The sequence below is a fragment of the Penicillium psychrofluorescens genome (genome assembly GCF_964197705.1).
Source record: "Penicillium psychrofluorescens genome assembly, chromosome: 2".
In the NCBI taxonomy this organism is placed as follows: domain Eukaryota; kingdom Fungi; phylum Ascomycota; class Eurotiomycetes; order Eurotiales; family Aspergillaceae; genus Penicillium; species Penicillium psychrofluorescens.
In genome coordinates this window covers 4206858-4227034 of record NC_133440.1, presented here as the reverse complement: position 1 = coordinate 4227034, position 20177 = coordinate 4206858, and the positions used below count along the sequence as shown (strand labels likewise).

The 20177-nt window shown below is 48.9% G+C and overlaps 6 protein-coding genes across 6 annotated transcripts; 3 read left to right on the top strand and 3 right to left on the bottom strand.

Moving 5' to 3' along the window:
* Nucleotides 1–321: 321 nt before the first annotated feature.
* Nucleotides 322–2196, top strand: PFLUO_LOCUS3765 (uncharacterized protein; the record flags this gene model as incomplete). The annotated part of the gene is made up of 1 exon (XM_073781046.1): nucleotides 322–2196. One exon carries the CDS (start codon nucleotides 322–324, stop codon nucleotides 2194–2196), a length of 1875 nt encoding a protein of 624 aa, XP_073637840.1.
* Nucleotides 2197–2671: 475 nt separating this feature from the next.
* On the bottom strand, nucleotides 2672–3287 carry PFLUO_LOCUS3764 (uncharacterized protein; the record flags this gene model as incomplete). The annotated part of the gene is made up of 3 exons (XM_073781045.1): nucleotides 2672–3007; nucleotides 3077–3157; nucleotides 3213–3287. 3 exons carry the CDS (start codon nucleotides 3285–3287, stop codon nucleotides 2672–2674), a joined length of 492 nt encoding a protein of 163 aa, XP_073637839.1.
* Nucleotides 3288–4670: 1383 nt separating this feature from the next.
* Nucleotides 4671–6042, top strand: PFLUO_LOCUS3763 (uncharacterized protein; the record flags this gene model as incomplete). Its single annotated transcript, XM_073781043.1, has 2 exons — nucleotides 4671–5980; nucleotides 6039–6042. The coding sequence occupies 2 exons, from the start codon at nucleotides 4671–4673 to the stop codon at nucleotides 6040–6042; spliced, it is 1314 nt and encodes a 437-aa protein (XP_073637838.1).
* A 2681-nt stretch (nucleotides 6043–8723) lies between these two features.
* Nucleotides 8724–9797, bottom strand: PFLUO_LOCUS3762 (uncharacterized protein; the record flags this gene model as incomplete). The annotated part of the gene is made up of 3 exons (XM_073781042.1): nucleotides 8724–8984; nucleotides 9041–9585; nucleotides 9653–9797. 3 exons carry the CDS (start codon nucleotides 9795–9797, stop codon nucleotides 8724–8726), a joined length of 951 nt encoding a protein of 316 aa, XP_073637837.1.
* A 3234-nt stretch (nucleotides 9798–13031) lies between these two features.
* PFLUO_LOCUS3761 (uncharacterized protein) lies at nucleotides 13032–14030 on the top strand (the record flags this gene model as incomplete). The annotated part of the gene is made up of 1 exon (XM_073781041.1): nucleotides 13032–14030. One exon carries the CDS (start codon nucleotides 13032–13034, stop codon nucleotides 14028–14030), a length of 999 nt encoding a protein of 332 aa, XP_073637836.1.
* A 3811-nt stretch (nucleotides 14031–17841) lies between these two features.
* Nucleotides 17842–18930, bottom strand: PFLUO_LOCUS3760 (translation initiation factor eIF3 subunit g; the record flags this gene model as incomplete). The annotated part of the gene is made up of 4 exons (XM_073781040.1): nucleotides 17842–17897; nucleotides 17968–18139; nucleotides 18225–18849; nucleotides 18914–18930. The coding sequence occupies 4 exons, from the start codon at nucleotides 18928–18930 to the stop codon at nucleotides 17842–17844; spliced, it is 870 nt and encodes a 289-aa protein (XP_073637835.1).
* Nucleotides 18931–20177: the final 1247 nt, after the last annotated feature.

The window sequence follows — 20177 nt, the reverse complement described above, 5'->3', positions numbered from 1 at the left end:
TATCAAAGTATGTTCCTACCCTGTAACTATTTTCAAAAGCTGACTGTATAGGTTTCGAGCACTGAGAAAGAATACAATCACCGTGTAGTACGCCTTCTCCAGGGATATAGCGGTCCACATGCTCCACCCGTTGCAACAGAGGAGATTGGTGAAATCCCGGCGGGCCATCATAATGATGGTTGCTATCAAGATGCTTGCCCAGGGTCTTATGCTCTTGTACCTTCTTGGAATGATGTGACATGCGTGGCTGAGGAAGGCCTCGAGTTGGAATTTTATGCACAACCATACTTGCTTGATGGTGGCTTCTATTGCCAAACCCTTATGTCGTGTCTCGATATTCAATCTCGAACTGGATTCGCAGTGGTCTTGAGGAACTCAAAGCTGGAATTTTTGACTGGTACAGGAGATAAAATCGAAATGTTTGAGAGTCAACTTCTTGTGAACCGCTGGCGGTGGCTCCGAGTCTGTGTGAGCCTCGTGGATAAAAAGTTCACTTCGAGTATCCAACAGTTGGTGCGTCTAGCCGAGAAGACCCCGAAAGGGGAAGTGATGACAAAAGATCTGTCGGCGCCCATGGTTTTGGGGTCGAACCCCTTGCTATTTGGTGCAGGCATGTTCGAGATTGATGGTCAACACAGCTCCAAACCATCATGCTTTTACAATGGTCGGCTCGACTCGCCATCATTTACCATTACAGGCCCATCATGCCGAATAGTCGCGCAGTATGACTTCTCAAAGAGCATTTCCACTGATTCTATCGAAGATGTTTCTGGGAATGGTCGAAATGGTGTGTTGATCAACGCACCAACACGAGCGGTCAAAGGATATGACTGGGATGGTTCTGAGCCAGATTGGACTAAAGCTACATATGGTTATGGAGCAATTCACTTCCACGAAGATGACCTGGACGATGCCAAATGGGCGACAAATTTCTCTATTGCTATCCCATCAACAGCCCGGTCAGGTGCATATGCCGTTGAAGTCAAGTGCTCGGACGGAACAAGCGACATGATCACATTTTTCGTCCGGCCTAATCCAAGCTCCACAGCTCAGGTGGCGTTAGTAATGACGACGTTTACATATCTCGCATATGCCAATGAGCGGATGTTTGACCAGAGCAGGTCGTCAGCAATGACAACTCCGGATGGAGTTAAAATTGGAGCAGGGAACGAATATTTCAAGAACCTGGACCGTCGACTGGATTTAGGTCTCTCGGCCTACGATGTTCACAGAGACGGGTCCCCTTGTGCATTTTCTAGTGCTCTTCGGCCAATTTTAAACCTCCGACCTGGATATGTTCACTGGGCGCTGGACCGGCCTCGCGAATTCAGCGCTGATCTTCTTATGGTTGGCTTCTTGGAGCGTTCCGGAATTCCCTACGATATTATCACGGATCATTGTCTGAACAGCTCAGATCAAAAAGCAACCTCTCAATATACGACAATCATCACTGGCTGTCACCCCGAATACCACTCTCTCCAAACTCTTGACGCCTTTAGCGCCTTTGCCAAATCAGGGGGCAATTTGATGTATTTGGGCGGCAATGGGTTCTATTGGGTCGCCGATATTGACGAAGCACGGCCTCATCGTCTTGAAGTTCGGAAGGGTGATCAAGGTTGTCGTTCCGTGACCTTCCCCGCTGGCGAACGAATGCACAGTCTCACTGGAGCCCTCGGAGGACTTTGGCGGAGTCGCGGCCGTGCTCCTAATTACCTTTGGGGTATTGGGGCATGTGCGTTCGGCACTGGACCAGGAAAACCTTACAATGCAAATTCACGATATGCGCAGGATCCTAAGTTTGCCTGGATATTTGAAGGGTTTGATCCAAACGAACCTATTGGCGAAAATGGATTCGGCGGCGGGGCCAGCGGTGACGAGATTGATCGCCTGGACATTTCACTTGGAACACCATCCAATGCGATCCTGCTGGCGAGAAGCGTGCAGCACGATGATACTTTCGGGCTTTTCAATGAGGATTCAATGTTCCCGATGGTGAACACCCTGGGTTCGAACTGTAACCTGGTCAGAAGTGACCTGATCTATTATGATACTGAGGGAGGTGGTGCGGTACTCTCAGTTGGTAGTATCAACTGGTATTGCAGTCTCGCTTGGGATAATTATGAGAACAATGTATCTAAGCTAACCGACAATGTGGTGAGGGAATTCGTGAAGAGAGGCCGGGGCGGTGGTCTTTGATTGAAGTCTAATCGTCTTCTTTTCCCTCAACTGTTCATCATTTCTCACATGACCCCAAGACTGTGAGGACCATGGAAAAGCTCCATTAGAATCAAATCTCACAATGTTTTCATGCTCCTTCTGATTTATGCCTGTCTGGAGTTTTCGGGAGAGTACACCTGCGGGCATGTTTCAAGGTCGCTTTGAGCTGTTGGCAAACCCCTGAGTCTAGCCGCTCAAGACCAGCAGCTGAACCTTTGCTTCGGGGATCCCAATACTGTGTCTACCGCCAAGGCTAAAATCCCAATTATGGTAGAGATTCTAATGGAGATGGTAACGATTTATAGCAACGCAGATATAATCTAAATTCCTATTCATCTTTTTATCTATTTCCGATGCACGTAAGAGCAAAGCAAGCAAACCAATGAAAGGGCATATCACGGGCTGGAGCAGAGGACTATGAGACTCCCAGGGAGAAGATAGGAAACATATTGCCTTAGAAATGGCCCTCAACCTCAACAGGCGTGTAGGCCTGCTCCAGGTACTTCTCCTCTTCAGGTGTGAGCTCTTTTCCGCGCGCAGAGAGAGCATCATCGATTCTCGCGACGCTGCTGAAGCCAATAATCGGGCTTGTTACTCGCTTCATTATCCATGCCAGTGTAACTTGAGACATCGTCCATCCCTTCTTCTTAGCTAGCTCGTCTACTCGGTTAATGATTTCTTTGGACTCGTCACGCATGCTCGAAGGGGTTTCATTGCCTTCGGAAGATCTGGTAGTGGTTCCTCGAACACTCAAAGGACGAGCGAGCTGGCCTTCTGCAAGGGGACCCCACTAAGTAAAAATCACAGGAATTAGTCGACAGAAGTATAAAGATTAAGATCGGAAAGCCCGCTTTCTTACCGGAATAACAGCCACGCCAGTTGTGTTGCAGAACTTGATCATCTCCCGTTCTTCTTCGCGATATAGCAGGTTGTAGCGATTCTTTGTAACTTTATCAATACATGCAATCCAGTCGGGGTCTATTATTATCACGTACCTGCATGGCAATGAATTTAGTCAATCCCTTCTGCTCCGCGTAGGCTTGCATCATGGCGAATTGGTAGGTCCACATTGATGAAGCTCCGAGATAACGGATCTTGCCTGAAATAACGAGGTCATGAAGAGCATGCATGGTCTCTTCGATTGGTGTATATGGATCAAACCGATGGATCCAGAATACGTCAATGTAATCTGTCTCCAGACGGTTGAGGGAATCATTCACTGCAGTGAAGAGTGCCGATCTTGAAAGGCCTTTCAACTTCAATCAGCAAGTTGCACATGTTGAAATGCAGTTGTAATGAGCTCACCAAACTGGTTCACGTAATCTTTGGTTTGTCTCAAATCCTCGAGGATAGGGTATGCGTGAAATTGTTGCTCTCCAACGCAGCTATATGCCTTTGACATTAGGACCAACTTGCGGCGGGGGAGATCATATTTCTTTATTGCTTGTGCGATGACTCTCTCGGAATCGCCATTGGAATAAATGTTTGCAGTATCCCACTGTCCCGATCTACGGTCAGTTTGTAGCTTCACAAACACGTGAGAGGGAAACGAACAGTGTTGATTCCACGATCATAAGCCGCCTTCAGTAACGGGAGCGCTTTTTCAGGCCCTATCACCCAGTTTGCCCATTCTGGGTTTCCAATGCTCATGCACCCGATAATTGGAACGGACACGCGGAGGCCGCTCTTTCCGACGAGCTTATACTCGACTTTTGTCGCCAACATCGACTTGGCGACTTCTTCTGGGAGAGCTAGCATTTTGAGTGATGGGCGGGGGTGGTATGATTGTTGGATTTCGAAGAAGTCGTATCTTGACGCAAAAAATTGAAGTAAATCTAAGTCAACAAGCCTTTTATAATAGATCAGTGAGGGTTTCATTACGAACATCTACTACAACTACTGTACAGCGTAGTGTTGCCAGGTTCCGATGGTCGGGTCGGCTTCCAGGTCGGATCGGTTACAACAGATGGATGTAGGTTTATCAGGTCGGCTTCCGTTTACAGTAATTACAGCAGAGTCCTCGCATACTTGAAAAGGAAAGAAGGGCAGCCGAGGTGCGCGTTCGCTTTTAGTAAAGATGGACACACCGCAGGCGCACTAAACCCTATCTGGTTACTTTCGTATTTTGATCCCGTTTCGGCTTTCAATGGTATGATATTGAACGAATAAATGCCTGGGTAACTTGTATTTTGATGTATTGGTAACTGTTGATAAACTATGATCACACCAAGCAACAGATATGTCCCAACTCGATGATATTTCCGCCTCGGTGTGCAAGAGTTGGTTGGACGTTGGTAGTGAATCGATAGGGATCCATCATGAGTCATTGTGAATCGTTCATTGTTGCCATTTCCAGGCTAAACCGAAAGGAGATTTGGCCGATCCAGCCCGACGGATAAATATCAGACTAGATCGTCAATGTCATTTTCGATATCAATATCAAGACAATCAAAATGGACAAAACTCGTCTCTTCCCTTCATCTCGTCTCCACCAGCGCATTTCAACCCCGCTTTCTATCCTCGACGCCACTGTTGCTCGATTCTCTGACACGGGTGCGATATGGCTGTTCGAACACGTCCCCGAGGATATCAACGAAACCGAATTTCGAGATCGTCTGCGCTCGTCGCTTGTGGACGCCCTTAATGACTTTCCACACTGGTCAGGTCAGCTGCAGTGGGCACCGGTGCGAGCAGGGGGTTCGCACACCGAACGCTTCAACCGACCCATAATCATATATGGCGACGAAAAGGACCCCGGCGTCGAATGGAGCGTCGTGCGACATCCATCCATCTCGGTGCAGGCGTTGACGCTCTCGGCTTCAGAGCGCGCATCTGGAAAGGGTGTCTGGATAGGAGACGAATTCCCGCAGAGTCTGTTTCTCTCGGATACATCACTTCCCTTGCACGATCTGCGCGAATTTGAAGGTCTCCCCGCCATGCAGCTCCAGCTCAACCTGTTCAATGATCGGGGATACGGTATTGGCGTCAAAATCGCCCACATGTTAGCCGATGCACAGTCGCTGATGGTGTTTGTCCATCACTGGGCGGCCAAAAGTCGCAAGTCATTCTCTTCCACCGACACCTCTTCTCTCATGGATGCCCCCATCTTCAATCCGATACTACTGGATGCATGCGCCACAGGGGACATTGATGGACCAGCCGCTGATCCTATGTTGGTCTCTGCAGCTCGCCAGCTCCCACTACACCGGTTTGACTGGTGGCATACCAACGATCCCGGATATTCTCATTATTTGATTCCAGCAACAGAGAATTCCAAACCCTCGCCGGAGATTCTCTCGCAGGTCGAACTATCGCCTTCTACCTCCGGGCCCTGGACATCCTGGGACTTTTCTCGGCCGGTGCGGTACACACAGCTGCACTATCCCGGAACCGAGCTCGACCGTCTGAAGGAACAGGCGCGAGCGGATGGTCGTCCGGACATATCCCGGTTAGATGCGTTACTGGCCCATATCTGGGCGATGGTCAGCCGTGCTCGCGGTCATGGTGATTCGACCGAGGATGTCTTTCTCAACTTCACGTTGGGGGCGCGAGTTCGTGTATCGCCTCCATTGTCCGAATCCTTCATTGGCTCGCCGCTGTTCATCACTCATATCAAGGCTTCGGGCGCTTCTGCCTGTACCTCCAGTGTAGGTCAAACAGCGAGCCAGATCCGGGATACGATGCTGCAGTTCACGCCTGACGCGATGGGCGCCATGCTACATGATGCGGCGCATGAGGTGTCCCCGCAGCGACTGTGGCAGGCGTTTCTGGGTACTCGGCATACATTGGTGACATCTTGGCTACGGCTTAAAGTATATCAGGTAGACTTTGTTGGTTCCAAGCAGCAACCGCGATATGTGCATGCGGTGATACCCAAAATAGATGGTTGTCTGCAGGTGATGGATCCGGGGGTGGATGATGGGGGCATGGATATTGCTCTGTATTTAGATGCAGAGGCGATGGAAAAGCTTTTGATAGATAGACAATTACATGTTTGACTAAAATAGACTCAGCGATGGCATATTCTCCATATTTTCAGGTTAATCGCTGCCTTCGGGAAATTCCTTTCGCGGTTAATCCGTACTTATATTATGGGGCGGTGGCATAGATAAGAACCGCTCGGGCCTTGGTCGTCGGCGCTAGACGCCTTGGGCGAACATACGAGGGAGATGCGCGATTGGCTAATATTATCTAGATCTTCGCTTATTTGCTAAGTTTGCACCACCCCTTCTAGTCTCTAAAAAACGGTATCGCTCATCCTGGAATTATGTGGAAATGCGGAATAGGCGTTTTCCCTAGTAGAACCACCAGGTAATCAGTTGTGACAATGATGAAAATATGGTATTCAGACCGTCTATCGTGTCTGTACCTATAGGGAGCAGAAAGCGGAGAAAACTGCGGGGTTCTGGGACGAATGTGGAAATTACGCTTCGTTGCCACTTTCCATTATGGGAGATCAGGTAATCAGGATGCGGGCAGATGGATCTGGTAAATTACTAGTGGGAGATTTACCCTGACACAGACATTTATTCATCATCCCAACACATTCTCCTCAAGAATAATGAGATCCTCATCTTTCGTCGCTGGTGAAACCGGTCATCGTCGGTCCCATTGTCCTCGGTCGCGAAATGGCTGCCTGACGTGTAAAGGTCGCAAGGTTAGATGCAATGAACGCAGGCCTCGATGCTATCATTGCCAACGCCTGAACCTGGAATGTGTGTGGAAAGATACCGAGTCGCGCCGACTGTCTCCTTTGGAAAATGGAGGAGCAGTGAATCCTCCCGAGTCAAACATCCGGGATTTGGAAGCCAACAAGCCGTCAGCTTCTGCTCACTTCTTTGACTTCGCTCAACCCATGACACATCCCACAGAGGCCTTTCCTTTTTATCAAGATATTTACATGCCAGACTTTACTGGCTTTACTTCGTCGGGACACGCACTGTATGAGCGTGCGCTGTCCACCGATGAAGATTCTCTGAGGTTGCCTCTTGCTCGACGACAGTCGCCACAACAGTCGACAATACAATCCCCAGTCGCCAATGTAGACGGCGAAACTTTGCTAAGTTTGGATCTGCCGCCGATTCTTGATCCTGTTGAGAACGGTCCAAAACGCGCTTCTGCACGGGAACTACTTCAGAACATGGCGGCGTCTTCTCCGATGCTCCGCTGTTCGATTGCGGCGTTTGAAGCCATACAGTCTAACAGTGCAGGGGAACAAGCGGATTACCAGCAATACTATGACAAAGCTGCAAATGGATTATCAGAAATATTCCAAAAGTCTGAAGAGGAAATGATATTAAGGAATACTGAACTTAAATACGTTCTGACTACGATTTTTTTTCTTACCTACATAAATGTATGTTTATTTGACACCACATGGATCTATTGTCTTGGCTAATTTGTATGTAGCTTTTGACTGCCAGGCTGGACTTGGCCTACATGAATCTTGCCAAGGCGCATAATGCATTGCAAACGTCAGAGAGGTGTGCTTTGGGCTCCACAGGTGCGTAGAAGAACATATTCGCTTACTTGGTGCAATTCTTGCTAACCAGAGCCTTTAGAATGGAGAATCATCTCTTGGATTCGATTATTAGATGCCCGGGCGGCATCGGCTGGTGGTGAAGGAACTTTGGTCAATGATACATCCGGAATTTATACATCGCCCCAAAGCGCAACCTCTCCGAGCTCAACGGCGCAAAGCTCGGATCCTGTCACAAAAACTGGCTCGGATGAACTTATCTATGATCTGCTATGCCAGCCCGGGATAGCATTCTTCCAAGAGATCCAGACCATTACGGGCCGCATCACCAGAATCGCTCACAATCATCGCCCCCGAGGAAGTGTGGAGGACGAGACTGAGGTGATGGCTATCGCCGCCGATATTCTGAAGGATCTATCTTCATTGTACGAACGGAGACCAGCACTTACAGATCTTGCGGTATCTGGAAATATTAACAGCGATACCCTGGCCGAACCGCTCGCATCAGGTATCATTCGTTCATTCCGGACGTATCTTGCCAACTTCTATGCCTGTTACATTCACCTACATCGAGTTGCACACCGCCATTTGGTTCGTTCGACAGCAGTGTTAACAGCGTTACGCAAAATTAAGGAAATGGCACATTTGATGGTCACCAATAATGAATCTATCCCGGTTAACATGTTGTGGCCATTGTTTCAATGGGGCGTCGAAGAGGATGACCATACCGAATTTCAGTGGATCCTGAAGACCATTCGCGGTCTTCAACATGTCTTCACTAACGCAAACATGACGGCTGATGTATTACAAGAGACTCAAAAGAGGCAGCGTGAGGGAGGAACTCGAGTCCACATTCATTCTGTAAGCCTGGAGTTGTTTTTCACTAGTTTCGCAGTTGTTTGAACGTCAATGGGGTATACAAAACATGAGACATAGCGTGATTGGCAACATAATGTATTCCCTTTTTCATCTATCATCTAGCACGTATACATATGCCTGCTATTTGACCTCTATTTACGTTCGAAACTTAGAGCTTCTCCTCAACTGAGAGCAGGGGAGTGATCAACCGGATTGCACGGTCTTTCTTCTCTTGGTCCACGAACTTAGGGATAGGTCGGCGGCAGTGTGCACTCGCCTCCGAGTAACCTCTCGTCTTCGCGGTGATCCATTTCATGCCGCTAACGTCTGAGGTGGCAATTCCCAATTCCGGTTGAACCAGCTTTTTCTGCAACTCAGCAGCTTCTGCGATTTTCCCAGCCTGGAACAGATTGAAGATCTCAACCATAACCTGCCAAATCTATCAATGATCGAGTCTCACTAGCTGGGAAATGATGTGCCCCTTACCTTAGGAAAGACGTTTGCCACGCCGGAAATACAACCAGTACTTCCAGCTGTCAGTGCAGCGACAAGCCAGTCACTCATTCCAGATAAAGAGGTAAATTGAGTATGTTCAAACTGCGCCGCTACTCTTGTGGCCTTTCCGATACTTCCACAGGTCAACTTGACGGCGTAGATGTTGGGGTGAGCGCCAAGCTCTTCCAGCATGAAGGGATCGACGTCGATACCTGACAAAAGGTTGGGGAAATTGTAAATCACAATGGGAAGCGGAGAGCGATCACCGACTTCCTGAAAGAACTCGACAACGGCCTTCGAAGTCATGGACCAATGGAACACAGCGGGCACCAACACCAAGGCGAAATCAGCACCGTTTTTGTGACCCTCGTCAATCTGCGCGAGGATGTCTCTGGTGCAGCCAGCCAAGATGCCCAGGGTGATGGGGAAATTGGTCTTTCCCTGCGCGTTGGCGATTTCACGAGCTTTTTTGACCAACTTGCCCTTCTCGGCCACAGACAGAGTGGCTGATTCGCCGCTTGAGCCGCCGATAACAACTAGAATTCGATTAGCTCAATTAGCGTTGCCCATATAATAAGCGCAGTTTTTGCTATAGAAACGTACGGCCATGCAAATGAGTGATCATGAACTCGAAGTGCTTTTCTTGGGTCGGCCAATCAATTTCCTGTCGTTCACCATCTTCAAAGAAGGTGACTGAAGGGCCGTGAATCCCCGGAGGGTAGAACTTGAAGGGGCTGGTGGAAGACATAGATGGAGATTAAGATTGTGTGATGTTTTCGAACGACATAGAGAGGAGATCTCTATTACAACAAATTTGGTATCCTATTAAGTACTTGTTTTGAGTGCTCGACAGGTTCGTATGTCCTCACATATGTGTGGAGCCCAAAATCAGCGACCATGAAGCCGATCGGGTCTGTCGGCTCGGGAAATTCTCCACACGATCGCATCCATAGTTGCGTTGACAGCGCGTGTGTGGGGCTCAAGATCCGTTCGCTTCGGTTCACTCACCAGACTCATCGAGGCATGCGTATTGGTAAAGGTATTATCTCTGTAGACTGAGCTACGTACTAAACCTGAGTGGTGGGCCTCGTCCATAGGGTGACACAACACAGAAGATGACATGAGTATAACTCAGTGAGAATGCATTTCCTGTCCCCAGCTCTACCCAAATAATAATTGCGTAGTTCCCGGCTCATGATCAGAGCTAGGTCGGGTCTTACTATCAATCACAGCTCCCCACCATTTTCCCGTGGCCCAAATTTCATCCAAAAGCACGGAAACTGAATTGAACATCCTATAACGGCTTTTGTCGCCCCAATGCACACAGTATTTTTTCACGAAATCACGCATATCTTCATCTGAGGTCTCGCTTCCTGCAAGAAAGATTGGAATAAGGAGTTGTTTTTGAGTCTGGGACATTCGTCGACAGCACCGAATGTGATCGATTGTCTTGCGCACTAATCGATAAACGCTGATGGACCCTTTTTTACGATCACTTTTGAAAATAATTTCAAGATAGAGAAGCAATGCGTATCGCCAGGCCTCAGCACAGTGGTATCGATCTTGTTGCTCGTTGAATTGATTAATGGTTTCTTCCTCAGTGGAATAGGAATTTTTGTTACTTGGTGGAGAGTCGGCGTCGTTTTTCCACTGGATGAGCTCCTGCTCTATTCGTGTGATAGGCGTCATGTTGAAAGTCAGCCATTTCATGGCTAACGCAGTCTCGCTCTGCTTCGCTAACTCGGCAAGTTGGAATAGGTGCATTAGTAAGTCTCGTGGACACCCAGTCAGATCAAAGAACGACCATTCATCTTGTTTCTCCCATCGAACCAGAAAATCTAGATAGGCTTTGTCTATTATGGGACTCTGTCGCGATATCAAGGCGAGTGTGGCATCCCACCTAATTTCCATAGTCAGCAAAATGAGGTCCATGATCAAAGAAGCATTAAACTATTACCATATTAGCATTCCAACTTGTGACCGCATGCGAGGTGTTGTCAATGCGTTTGGCCCGCCACGGGCCTGGAGCATGGAATATGCCCGCGTTAGGTGAGTCGACCAGATTCCCGTAGCGGAGAGGGTACACTAGACAATAGATTAGCATCTGTTCATGTGGCTTGGGGAGTGAACTACTTGCATCAAGGGTAAAAAGAATCAGTATAGGATCCAATAAGCTCAGGACTGGACTACTTTTCAGGGCACATTCGAGCAATTGAACAGCCTTTCGACGATGCTCAGCCGCTTCACTTGACCGGTTTCCTTCCAAGCGCTCTAGATGTTGACAGCATAGCGCTAGAATGGCATGAAAAAGAAGACGGGAAGGTTGAGACGTTTGACTCTTGCAGCGAAATGGATTGACAGCCCCAGGGATATCCCTTGTGAGAGGAAGCACGCAATACTCGGAATCATCTACGAGTGGTCAGCCTCATCTATCATCGTGCGACGGTGAATCTAGACGAGCTCTTACATAGTTCAAGGAGCCTTTCATGGTCGACATTTGAAATTTCGGAAATTGTAGGAACAGTCTGAAGATGCGACGGAGCACAAGAGAACGTGACTCCTTGGCTTTTTCGTGAACATGGGTCATCGGGAACACTTGGCTCTGCGTCCCCTTGAAGCAGGGAGGCAATATTCTGAGTCAGTGAGCAGGTTCGTGAGTCCTGTAGTGCTGGCCCAACAGGCCTATCTGATGTAGACGGAGGTGTCATTCTGGACAAGTCTATCAAGCCGGACGGTTCTGCTGCTAATGCATGTTGAGGCTCTATATCAAGGAACGGTGTGCAGCCGAAAATATTGGGAATTATGGAATCAAAGAAAGCGAAATCATTAACAAAGTGTCCCTCTTGCAGTTCTGCGAAATGACACATGAGACATTGCTTTCAAACACTGCTTACTCTTCCCACGGGAGGTAGACTTACCCAGATCAGCCAAGATATTGCCCCTTTGATAATCATTAGATATCTCCAAATCCCGCCCTGTCTCCCTAAGCACAACCTCTGCTGTAGTCGCTGACGAGACTTCTGGCTCTATCGATCGGCTCCCGTGCTCCCTTTGTGATGAGCATTTTCTTCGACGCTTCTTCGGCCTCGTGGCACCCTTGACAAAGCGGAATTGCTTATTTGAATTTGACCGTGCGGCAGATGCTGTGGGGACAGTCTTGGAAGAGGAGGCCGCCGCGACAATCTCCTCATCGGGTAGATTTTTGGATGCACCATCAGCCGAATAGTTGACCATGCGCCTGGGGTCCCATGAGAGAGGCGTTGCAAAGCCACCACATCTGCGTCCTTGACCGAGACATGTTGAACATCGCGGTCGACGCCGGTCGCACTTGTCACCCAAGGAAGCACAAGTATGACAGTTTGTCTGAGCAAATGCAAGTGAGTTTGTCCTCTTTCCTTGATCAGAAATCATCACGCCAGGTGCTGCTGGAAAGCAATCCACTTCCGCAGAGGGATAATTATGAGCGTGGTTTAGAGAAAAGGCCCCCTTCTACATTGGGTTGTTTCGATTGCCGATCGGGTGACGGCGTTATCTGCAATGCTGCCATATCGGGAAGGCGAGACCCCCGCATCGGGTACTGCTAAAAAAGGGTCGGATTCGTCGGATAGGAAAGTGGATTTCTGACTAGCGAACGTTTGGTTTATTACTTCCTCAATCTACTCAGGCTGCGAGCCGGCCAGAGTAGTCGGCTTCAGATACAGATCCGGACAGTCCATGGGGCTCGCCTAAACCACTCCCCAAGGCTTCCTGAATATTGCCCAATTAGGAAACTAAGGCACTGTATCACGACTATCCCTTCTACCTTCTTTCTATATTACTAGTTACTTAAAACACTCTTTCCTTTTATGTTAAGTGAGGAAATTGCAAACGCATGTGTCACTAAATGCAAAAATACTTAATGAGCGCCAGTCAACCCTTTTGAACCTTTCCTCAACCACTTCACCAACACTTGTTCACCAGGATTCTACCAAGGTCTTACACCATGTCTACTATGCAAAAAGTCTTTGCCGCATACCAGGCCCGACAAGCGACCCTTGCAACTAGCAAGAATCCGTTTGCTCAGGGAGTTGCGTGGATCGACGGAGAACTCTTCCCACTCCAAGAAGCGCGTATTCCGATCCTGGACCAAGGCTTCATGCATAGCGATCTCACATACGACGTCCCCTCTGTCTGGGATGGTCGCTTTTTCCGTCTAGATGACCATATCGCGCGATTGGAAGCCAGCTGTGGCAAGCTTCGCTTAAAGCTGCCTCTTTCTCGTGAAAATGTCAAGACCGTGCTTACAGATATGGTAGCCCGGTCTGGCATTCATGACGCCTTTGTCGAGATCATCGTTACCCGCGGCCTTAAGGGTGTCCGCGGTACCGACCCTAAGCATATTGTCAACCGTATCTATATGTTCATTCAGCCTTATGTTTGGGTTATGGAGCCCGAAGTCCAGCCCGTTGGCGGCACAGCTATTATTGCTCGGACTGTGCGCCGTACTCCGCCGGGCTCGATGGATCCGACTGTGAAGAATCTCCAATGGGGTGACCTTGTCCGTGGACTCTTCGAGGCTTCCGATCGTGGTGCGACTTATCCCTTCCTTACCGACGGCGATACGAACCTCACAGAGGGTTCCGGCTTCAATGTTGTTTTGGTGAAGGACGGCGTCCTATATACTCCCTCGCGTGGGGTTCTCGAGGGTATTACACGCAAGAGTGTGATTGACGCTGCCCGGATCAATGGGCTCGAGATACATGTGCAGATCATCCCGGTGCAAATGGCTTACGATGCAGATGAGATTTTCATGTGCACGACCGCTGGTGGCATTATGCCTATTACCACTCTGGATGACCGGTCGGTGAATGGCGGACAGCTTGGGCCGATCACAAGGAAGATCTGGGATACTTATTGGGCGATGCACTATGACTCCGCTTACAGCTTCGAGATTGCCTACTCAGAAGTTTCGGAGAAGCTGGCAAACGGGTCTCATCTTTAAAAGTTGTAACTGTATTGGGCGAAGTGAGAATGTGAATAGATCGATGTGTGTTATTCTCGCACAAAATCATCTACGTTTTTTATATGGCTCCAGTTTTCAGAATAGAAGTCGCGAGATATAAGGAGAGAGCCAGGCGTGGTTATCTAAGTTCTTTATTTCGCAGTCTTTTGCCCCTGCTTTTCGGATCAATACGGTTCATATTGGGCTGCCTTTCGTTCGTTGAAACTTGCTGCCGTCCGGGCCGTTCAATGCTCCATTCACAAAAATCTAATAAATCTGTTATCGACAGTGCAGGCCTTGAGAAAACTTTGCCGCTGGTTAAAAAATTCATCTTTGAAGTTCCGGTATAATAGCGAATTATCTGATCTAACTGCTCTTTTTGCTGGCTGTTTAAACGGGGGAACATAGTTCGGCACAAGGGGCCATTTCGGTTCGCAGGAACTTCAATGTCCCGAGCAAGGCATTCTGCATCTGCACGCTCGACGTCAAGGAAATTGAATAATGACATATCTGTTAACATGTTGAAACTAGGTTTATCTCCTCTTCCAAAGGAGGGGGCTGCATCTGTGCGCCGCTCGATCCTTCCGTGTTTGCTTTGGCGACCAGACCAAAATATCCGACGGCACCAATCAAAAATGGTTCCTTCCATTCCAAGTAGAGCCTATATAGAAAAGGCTCGAAATAGTAGTAAATCCGATTCTATTCGGAACGATCGAGTAGGAGCAATGTGAACAGGCCGCCCCAGATCTGCGCTTGGACCGCTTGAGGTTAGTTTCGTGGCTGCGGCTTGGCGAACCATGATTGGCCTGCGGCTCAACTCCTGTGAAGAGATCGACTATGGTCATCGCACATGGCTGCAAGGCCGTTGAGTAGATACCTCCACACGAGAAAAAGAAAAGAAAGTGATTCACTGCCAAAGTCAATACTGTAGTATTCGGGGTTAAAGGCTAGAAATTGGCCAGAAACCATGGGACGCCGTCTACACTCTCACGTCATTCTGGTGTTAGTTCCAGCGGAATCGATCTGCACCCTGACTAAGCCCGACAGCTGACGATCGTTGCATCAGCCCCGAGTCAGACATCAGGAGAGAAAAAAAAGCTGGCTCGAAAGAATTCGTTCTGCGCATTCATGCCATTCCAGTCTCCATGTTAGTTACCAGTCATAATGATGATTCTATGTTCTTGCTGAACTATGCGACGCAAGTTCTATGTTTCATCCTTGTGACCCCTTTCGTCTTTCTCCGCGTCCTCGTGCGATGGCGATTGAGCGGCACGCTGGGAATCGATGATGGTATGCATCTGGTGAACCTATTGAAACATGCATCTGCTAATTGATTAGCATGTTGTTTCATTGGATGGGTAAGACGCAGCCGATTTGCGATCATGCCAAGGCTTAGATGGTAACTAACCGACGGCTAGATCTTGTTCATGGGGTATTGCGCAAATGCCTTGGTTTGTACGTATATTATAGTATCCCTTCCTTGTTGGTGGTCTCGATTTGCTAATTCAGCCGCTAGATGGCTTCAAGGGCGGTACCAAGGCGCCTGGCGAGCTCAATGCACACGAGCTCGAAACTTGCGTCAAGGCAAGGCAGCGTCCAGACACCAACACTCCCAATTGCTAATGTGTACTATAGTTTTACTACATCCTCACTGTACTATATGCACCAGCGGCCCTCTTCGTCAAGACCAGTATTATCTGTGTCCTGATCAGGGTATTCCAACCTTTATACAGAGGAATGACGACCCTATACCTCCTTCTCGGTGTAGTCATTGGCTACTACACGATCATCACATTCATCAAGATGTTCATCTGTAATCCAATCTCCGCATATTGGACACCGTCTCAAGAACCCGACGCGCTATGCTTAAGCGAGCCAGGAGTGATCATTGCAGATTCCGTCATCAGCTTCATGACAGATATTGCCATATTCGCGTTTCCCGTCGTGTTCATCTGGCCACTGCAAATGCCCTTTTGGAAAAAGATTAAGGTCACTACTCTTCTTGGACTTGGAGGCATCGCTGTGGCTTTTAGCCTCTACCGACTTGTGGTCGGGATATACGAGATCAAAAGACCGGACCAGACGACCATGTTTACCAGGGCCATCCTGACCGCGTGGGTTTTCTTTCTTTTCCAGTAATCTCGAATTTGGAATTAACCCGTTTCTTTCGCAGAAACGCCGAAGTGGGACTGGGGCTAATCTGCGCCTGTCTGCCGGCCTTCAACATCCTCACCAAGCATACTCAGCAAAACCCAGCTCCCTGGAAAGGACTGTTTCGCCGGCACAAAAATAATCACCAGCTAAAGCATACTATCTTCGATGGTACCCAGTCTAGTCGATTTATCACGAGTCATTTGAGTAGCTCTGCACGCCGAGGCTCGACGGATTCAGCTGGACTTATGGTTAGTCACGAGCGCTCGGGCTTGTCTGCTGGAGAAAATACCGAAGCGATTATAAAGATGGTTTCGTTGAACCAGCATTGGGAGCAGGCGTCGCAAAAGTTTGTCTGGGACTCCTTTGGTCTGTTGATTTTTGCTAACAGGCTCCTAGTAATGAAGGGACTGATCGAACCGACATAATATAGATCTTGATGAATCAACAATAATTAATCGAATGACCCTTTTAATTGGTAGTCCTAATGTTGTATTTAGTTCAAAATGCGGACGGACGTGCGCGGCTATGCAGATACACCAGATGATAGGCAGCTCGGCGAGTAGAGAACACAGGTGCTTAATTAAAAATTCGATTCACGCCCAAAACCATCATGCGATGCGTGACTTAGTACCTAGGCCGCACGTTACTCAAATAAACGATGCTCAATCACGCCCGTGTAAACAGTAGCCGAGTTCGAATATCGCTGTGCCAGCGTGGCTCCACTAACACCTGCGATCATTGCCTGTCGGAATTGCTCTTTGTCTTTAGCATTGAGTGGTACCTTGTCAACTTTCGCCGTCTCAATCGTCTCCAGCCGGTAAAAGAATATATACCCGTCGTGTACTGCCCCGCCAGGTTCTTGAACATTAGGCACTGCGCGCGGCAATATCTGTTCAGGTCGGCAGGTACCATCATCGTTGAAAGGAGCGTAGGTCATCCCTCCAAGGCAGATGCTGCCACTAGTGACATTATTGTAGGTTAGCTTCTACTAAGGGGTGTCACAGAGCGTAAACTGAAGAGCGTTGTGACTGACAGGCTGAGGAGTGTGATAAGCAGGTTCATGGGTAGTCTGCAAGCAATCAAGGTAGTTAAAGTCACGGTTTACAATGTCAGGTATCGAGTGAACCCCAGACTCCCACTTGGATATGGGAAATGGCAGGAGAGTGACCTCGCCAGATTCCGGTGGCCCCTCAGCGGTACAGGAATATTGATATTCCGGATCTAGTCCTAATAGACTGGTTGGTATTAGCATTGGTTTCGAGAAACGATGGAAGAGTGCAGGTGCGGGCACAAGTTTCTTGTACAGAATGCCACCATTTTATTTGGCATAACCACCATCCCGAGTAGATTCGTGCAGGAGAATCTAGCAGAATCTCTTGATTGCGTTTGTAGATCCAACGTCAGTTCTTACTACTTCAGACAATTTTAGGGAGGAATATATTGAGTGGGAATGAAAATCTCTAGGCCATTGCTTTTGTATAGACTGACGAATGCAAGTAAATGACACGTTGGATGCCTTTCAGTAATGATCATTATCAATCAGGTCGTATCGGACAAAGAAAAAGAGCTCCAGCCTAGAGTTAGGCCCGTCTGATGAAAAGAAAAACAATCCAACCAAGAAGATCGTGAGAAAGGCAAATCAAAACCAGCAGCAAATCTAAGTAGTAGTACGCTTGGCAAACTCGACCCGAAGGATAAGGTGGCGGTAACCGACTGCAGGAAGATAAAGATGTTAGCACTGGAAACAAACTCCAGCAAAACGACACAGATGAGGAACACATACAGCCGTCCATTTTCTCGCACGCATGGGCCGCGTCGCCCCGGTCTGCATAGCTGATAAATGCGAAGCCCTTGGCCCGCTGGGTTTCTCTGTCTCGGGCAAGGAAGACTCGGGTGACACGACCGAACCGCTCGAAGAGGTCCCGGACCTCTTGCTCTTCTGCCAACTCGCTGACCTGTTTATCGGAAGAAAAAAAACGTTAGATGAATGAAATCACCCATGAAAATGTGGCAAGCCCGAAGGGAGGAGGTAAGACATACGTTCGTAACCCGAAGAGTCGCCAGATCGTCCTTCTCGAAACGACCGCCCATCTTCTCGCCACCACCAGCACCGCCCTTCCGCATATGAGGCGGCACGTAGCTGGAAGAGCCAGCACCCAGACCACCAGCAGCCTTCTCGTCGTCCATGTCGCCTCCACCGCCCTCGGTAGGCTCCTCGACGGGGGCCATGGTGTCCTTGAAGGGACAGCGAGCCGTAAAGTGCTCGCCACTGCAAATCCGACACTTGACCTTCTTGTCCTTGAGCTGATCCTTCATGCTGCCCTTCTCACCACCTTCCTTCTCGGCCTCCTTGGCCTGCGCCTTCCAGTTCACGCTGGGACGGAACACGATGTTCTCACCGACGGAGGTGGTGTCGAATGACGGACCCGCGACGTGACCCTTCTCCAGACCAAACTTGGCCCACGACCGGCGCTCCGCTACCTGTGGGTTGACATGTTCCCGGACGACTGTGGTCTTGATGCGGCGGGTGAGCTTGACTTTCTTGCCGTCCTCGTTGAATCGGTAGGAGATGACCGTCTTGGTGCCGTCTTTGTTGGCGATCACTTCTTGCGCGGGGAGAGCGGAGGGGTCGTCGAACTCCTCGTCGTCGGCCCAGGCGGCGCGGCTGCAGGTGCGAAAATTTTTGGTTAGAGCATATCTGGAAGAATCTGTGTAGGGGCAATACTCACTTCCCGAGTTGAGACATGGTGGGCGTTGGGGGATGAGTGAGTGTTGCTAAATTTCTGGATTTCTTTCAAACGCGATTGTGGATTTCTTTCATCGGCTGTGGCGCAGTTGTGGCTGGTGCTATGCGTCACGTGGTCACTCCATATATTCTACGAGTACCTCTAATGTTGAATATCAGTCTAGATTTCTAGTCTTCACGCGATACTTCCAGATCTTTTGGAGCATAGTCTCTTCCTTATGACCTTAAGAGTAGGATGACTCAGGCAAGCTCCTAACATCCCAATGGGCTGGTTTTATACAGTCAGTAGCGAAATCTGCTCCCGCCCCAACGACTGATTCTTTATTTTCAGGCTCAACTGCTGCTAGCGCACTAAAACAATTTGACTGGATTATTTCTCGCGCACGTATAGGGATACTAAATGTGGGCGGGATCTCTTTAGTGCGAACTGATCTTCGAAAGTCGATGCCTCTCCGAGGATGGAAAACCTTCATCGTCCGTCGAACCAGCCCGACGGTGTGGACGAGACTTGGTGGTCGGAAGACTCGTCGGTGATCCTTCGCGGCTTAGCGTGCGGGAATTTCGCCTTCGCCGGGTGACTTCCTCTGGATCAAGCGCTGAGCAGATCGATTCTGCGCTAGCACTCCTGGCATTGTCTCTTTTGGGTCTGACGGATTTCGAAGTCATTCGCGGCGTACTTTGGACATATTTTCCTGTGGAAAATGATGGCCTCAGTGATGGCCTCTTTTGCGTCTTCCTTCTCTGGGTCGCATTAAAGCTCTCCCACTCCCGGATCAGCCGAGCCTTCAACTGCTCCTCTCTGCCTTCGCTTTCATCATCCTCTTTGGCTCGACGACAATCGCGGTTCCGTCTTCGTCCCCTCTCACCACGGAGAGCGTGCGAGTGGTCCCACAAGAATTCCCGCTCATAGTCTGGCGCCCAGCGTTTCACAAGGATTATTGAATGGTCATTCTACTTGCCTGTGTCAACAAAATGATCAAAACTAAACCCAGATATCGTGCTAGTTCATCGGGCCCTCTCACAATGATTCTAGAATTTGCCATTGGAAACAGTGGATACGTAAAGACAAGTTGGCAATGAGGCATGCGATAGCCAAGCTAAGTGCCCGGATAGAGCAAAATCATGGTGTGTCGCCCAGAAAACGTAGTCAGACGATAGCTAAGCTAATTGCCAAGTTGGCGGAAAATCTTGGCATGTCGCCCAAAGAATGTACTCAGACGATAATCAAGTGCCGAGCTAGGGCAAAA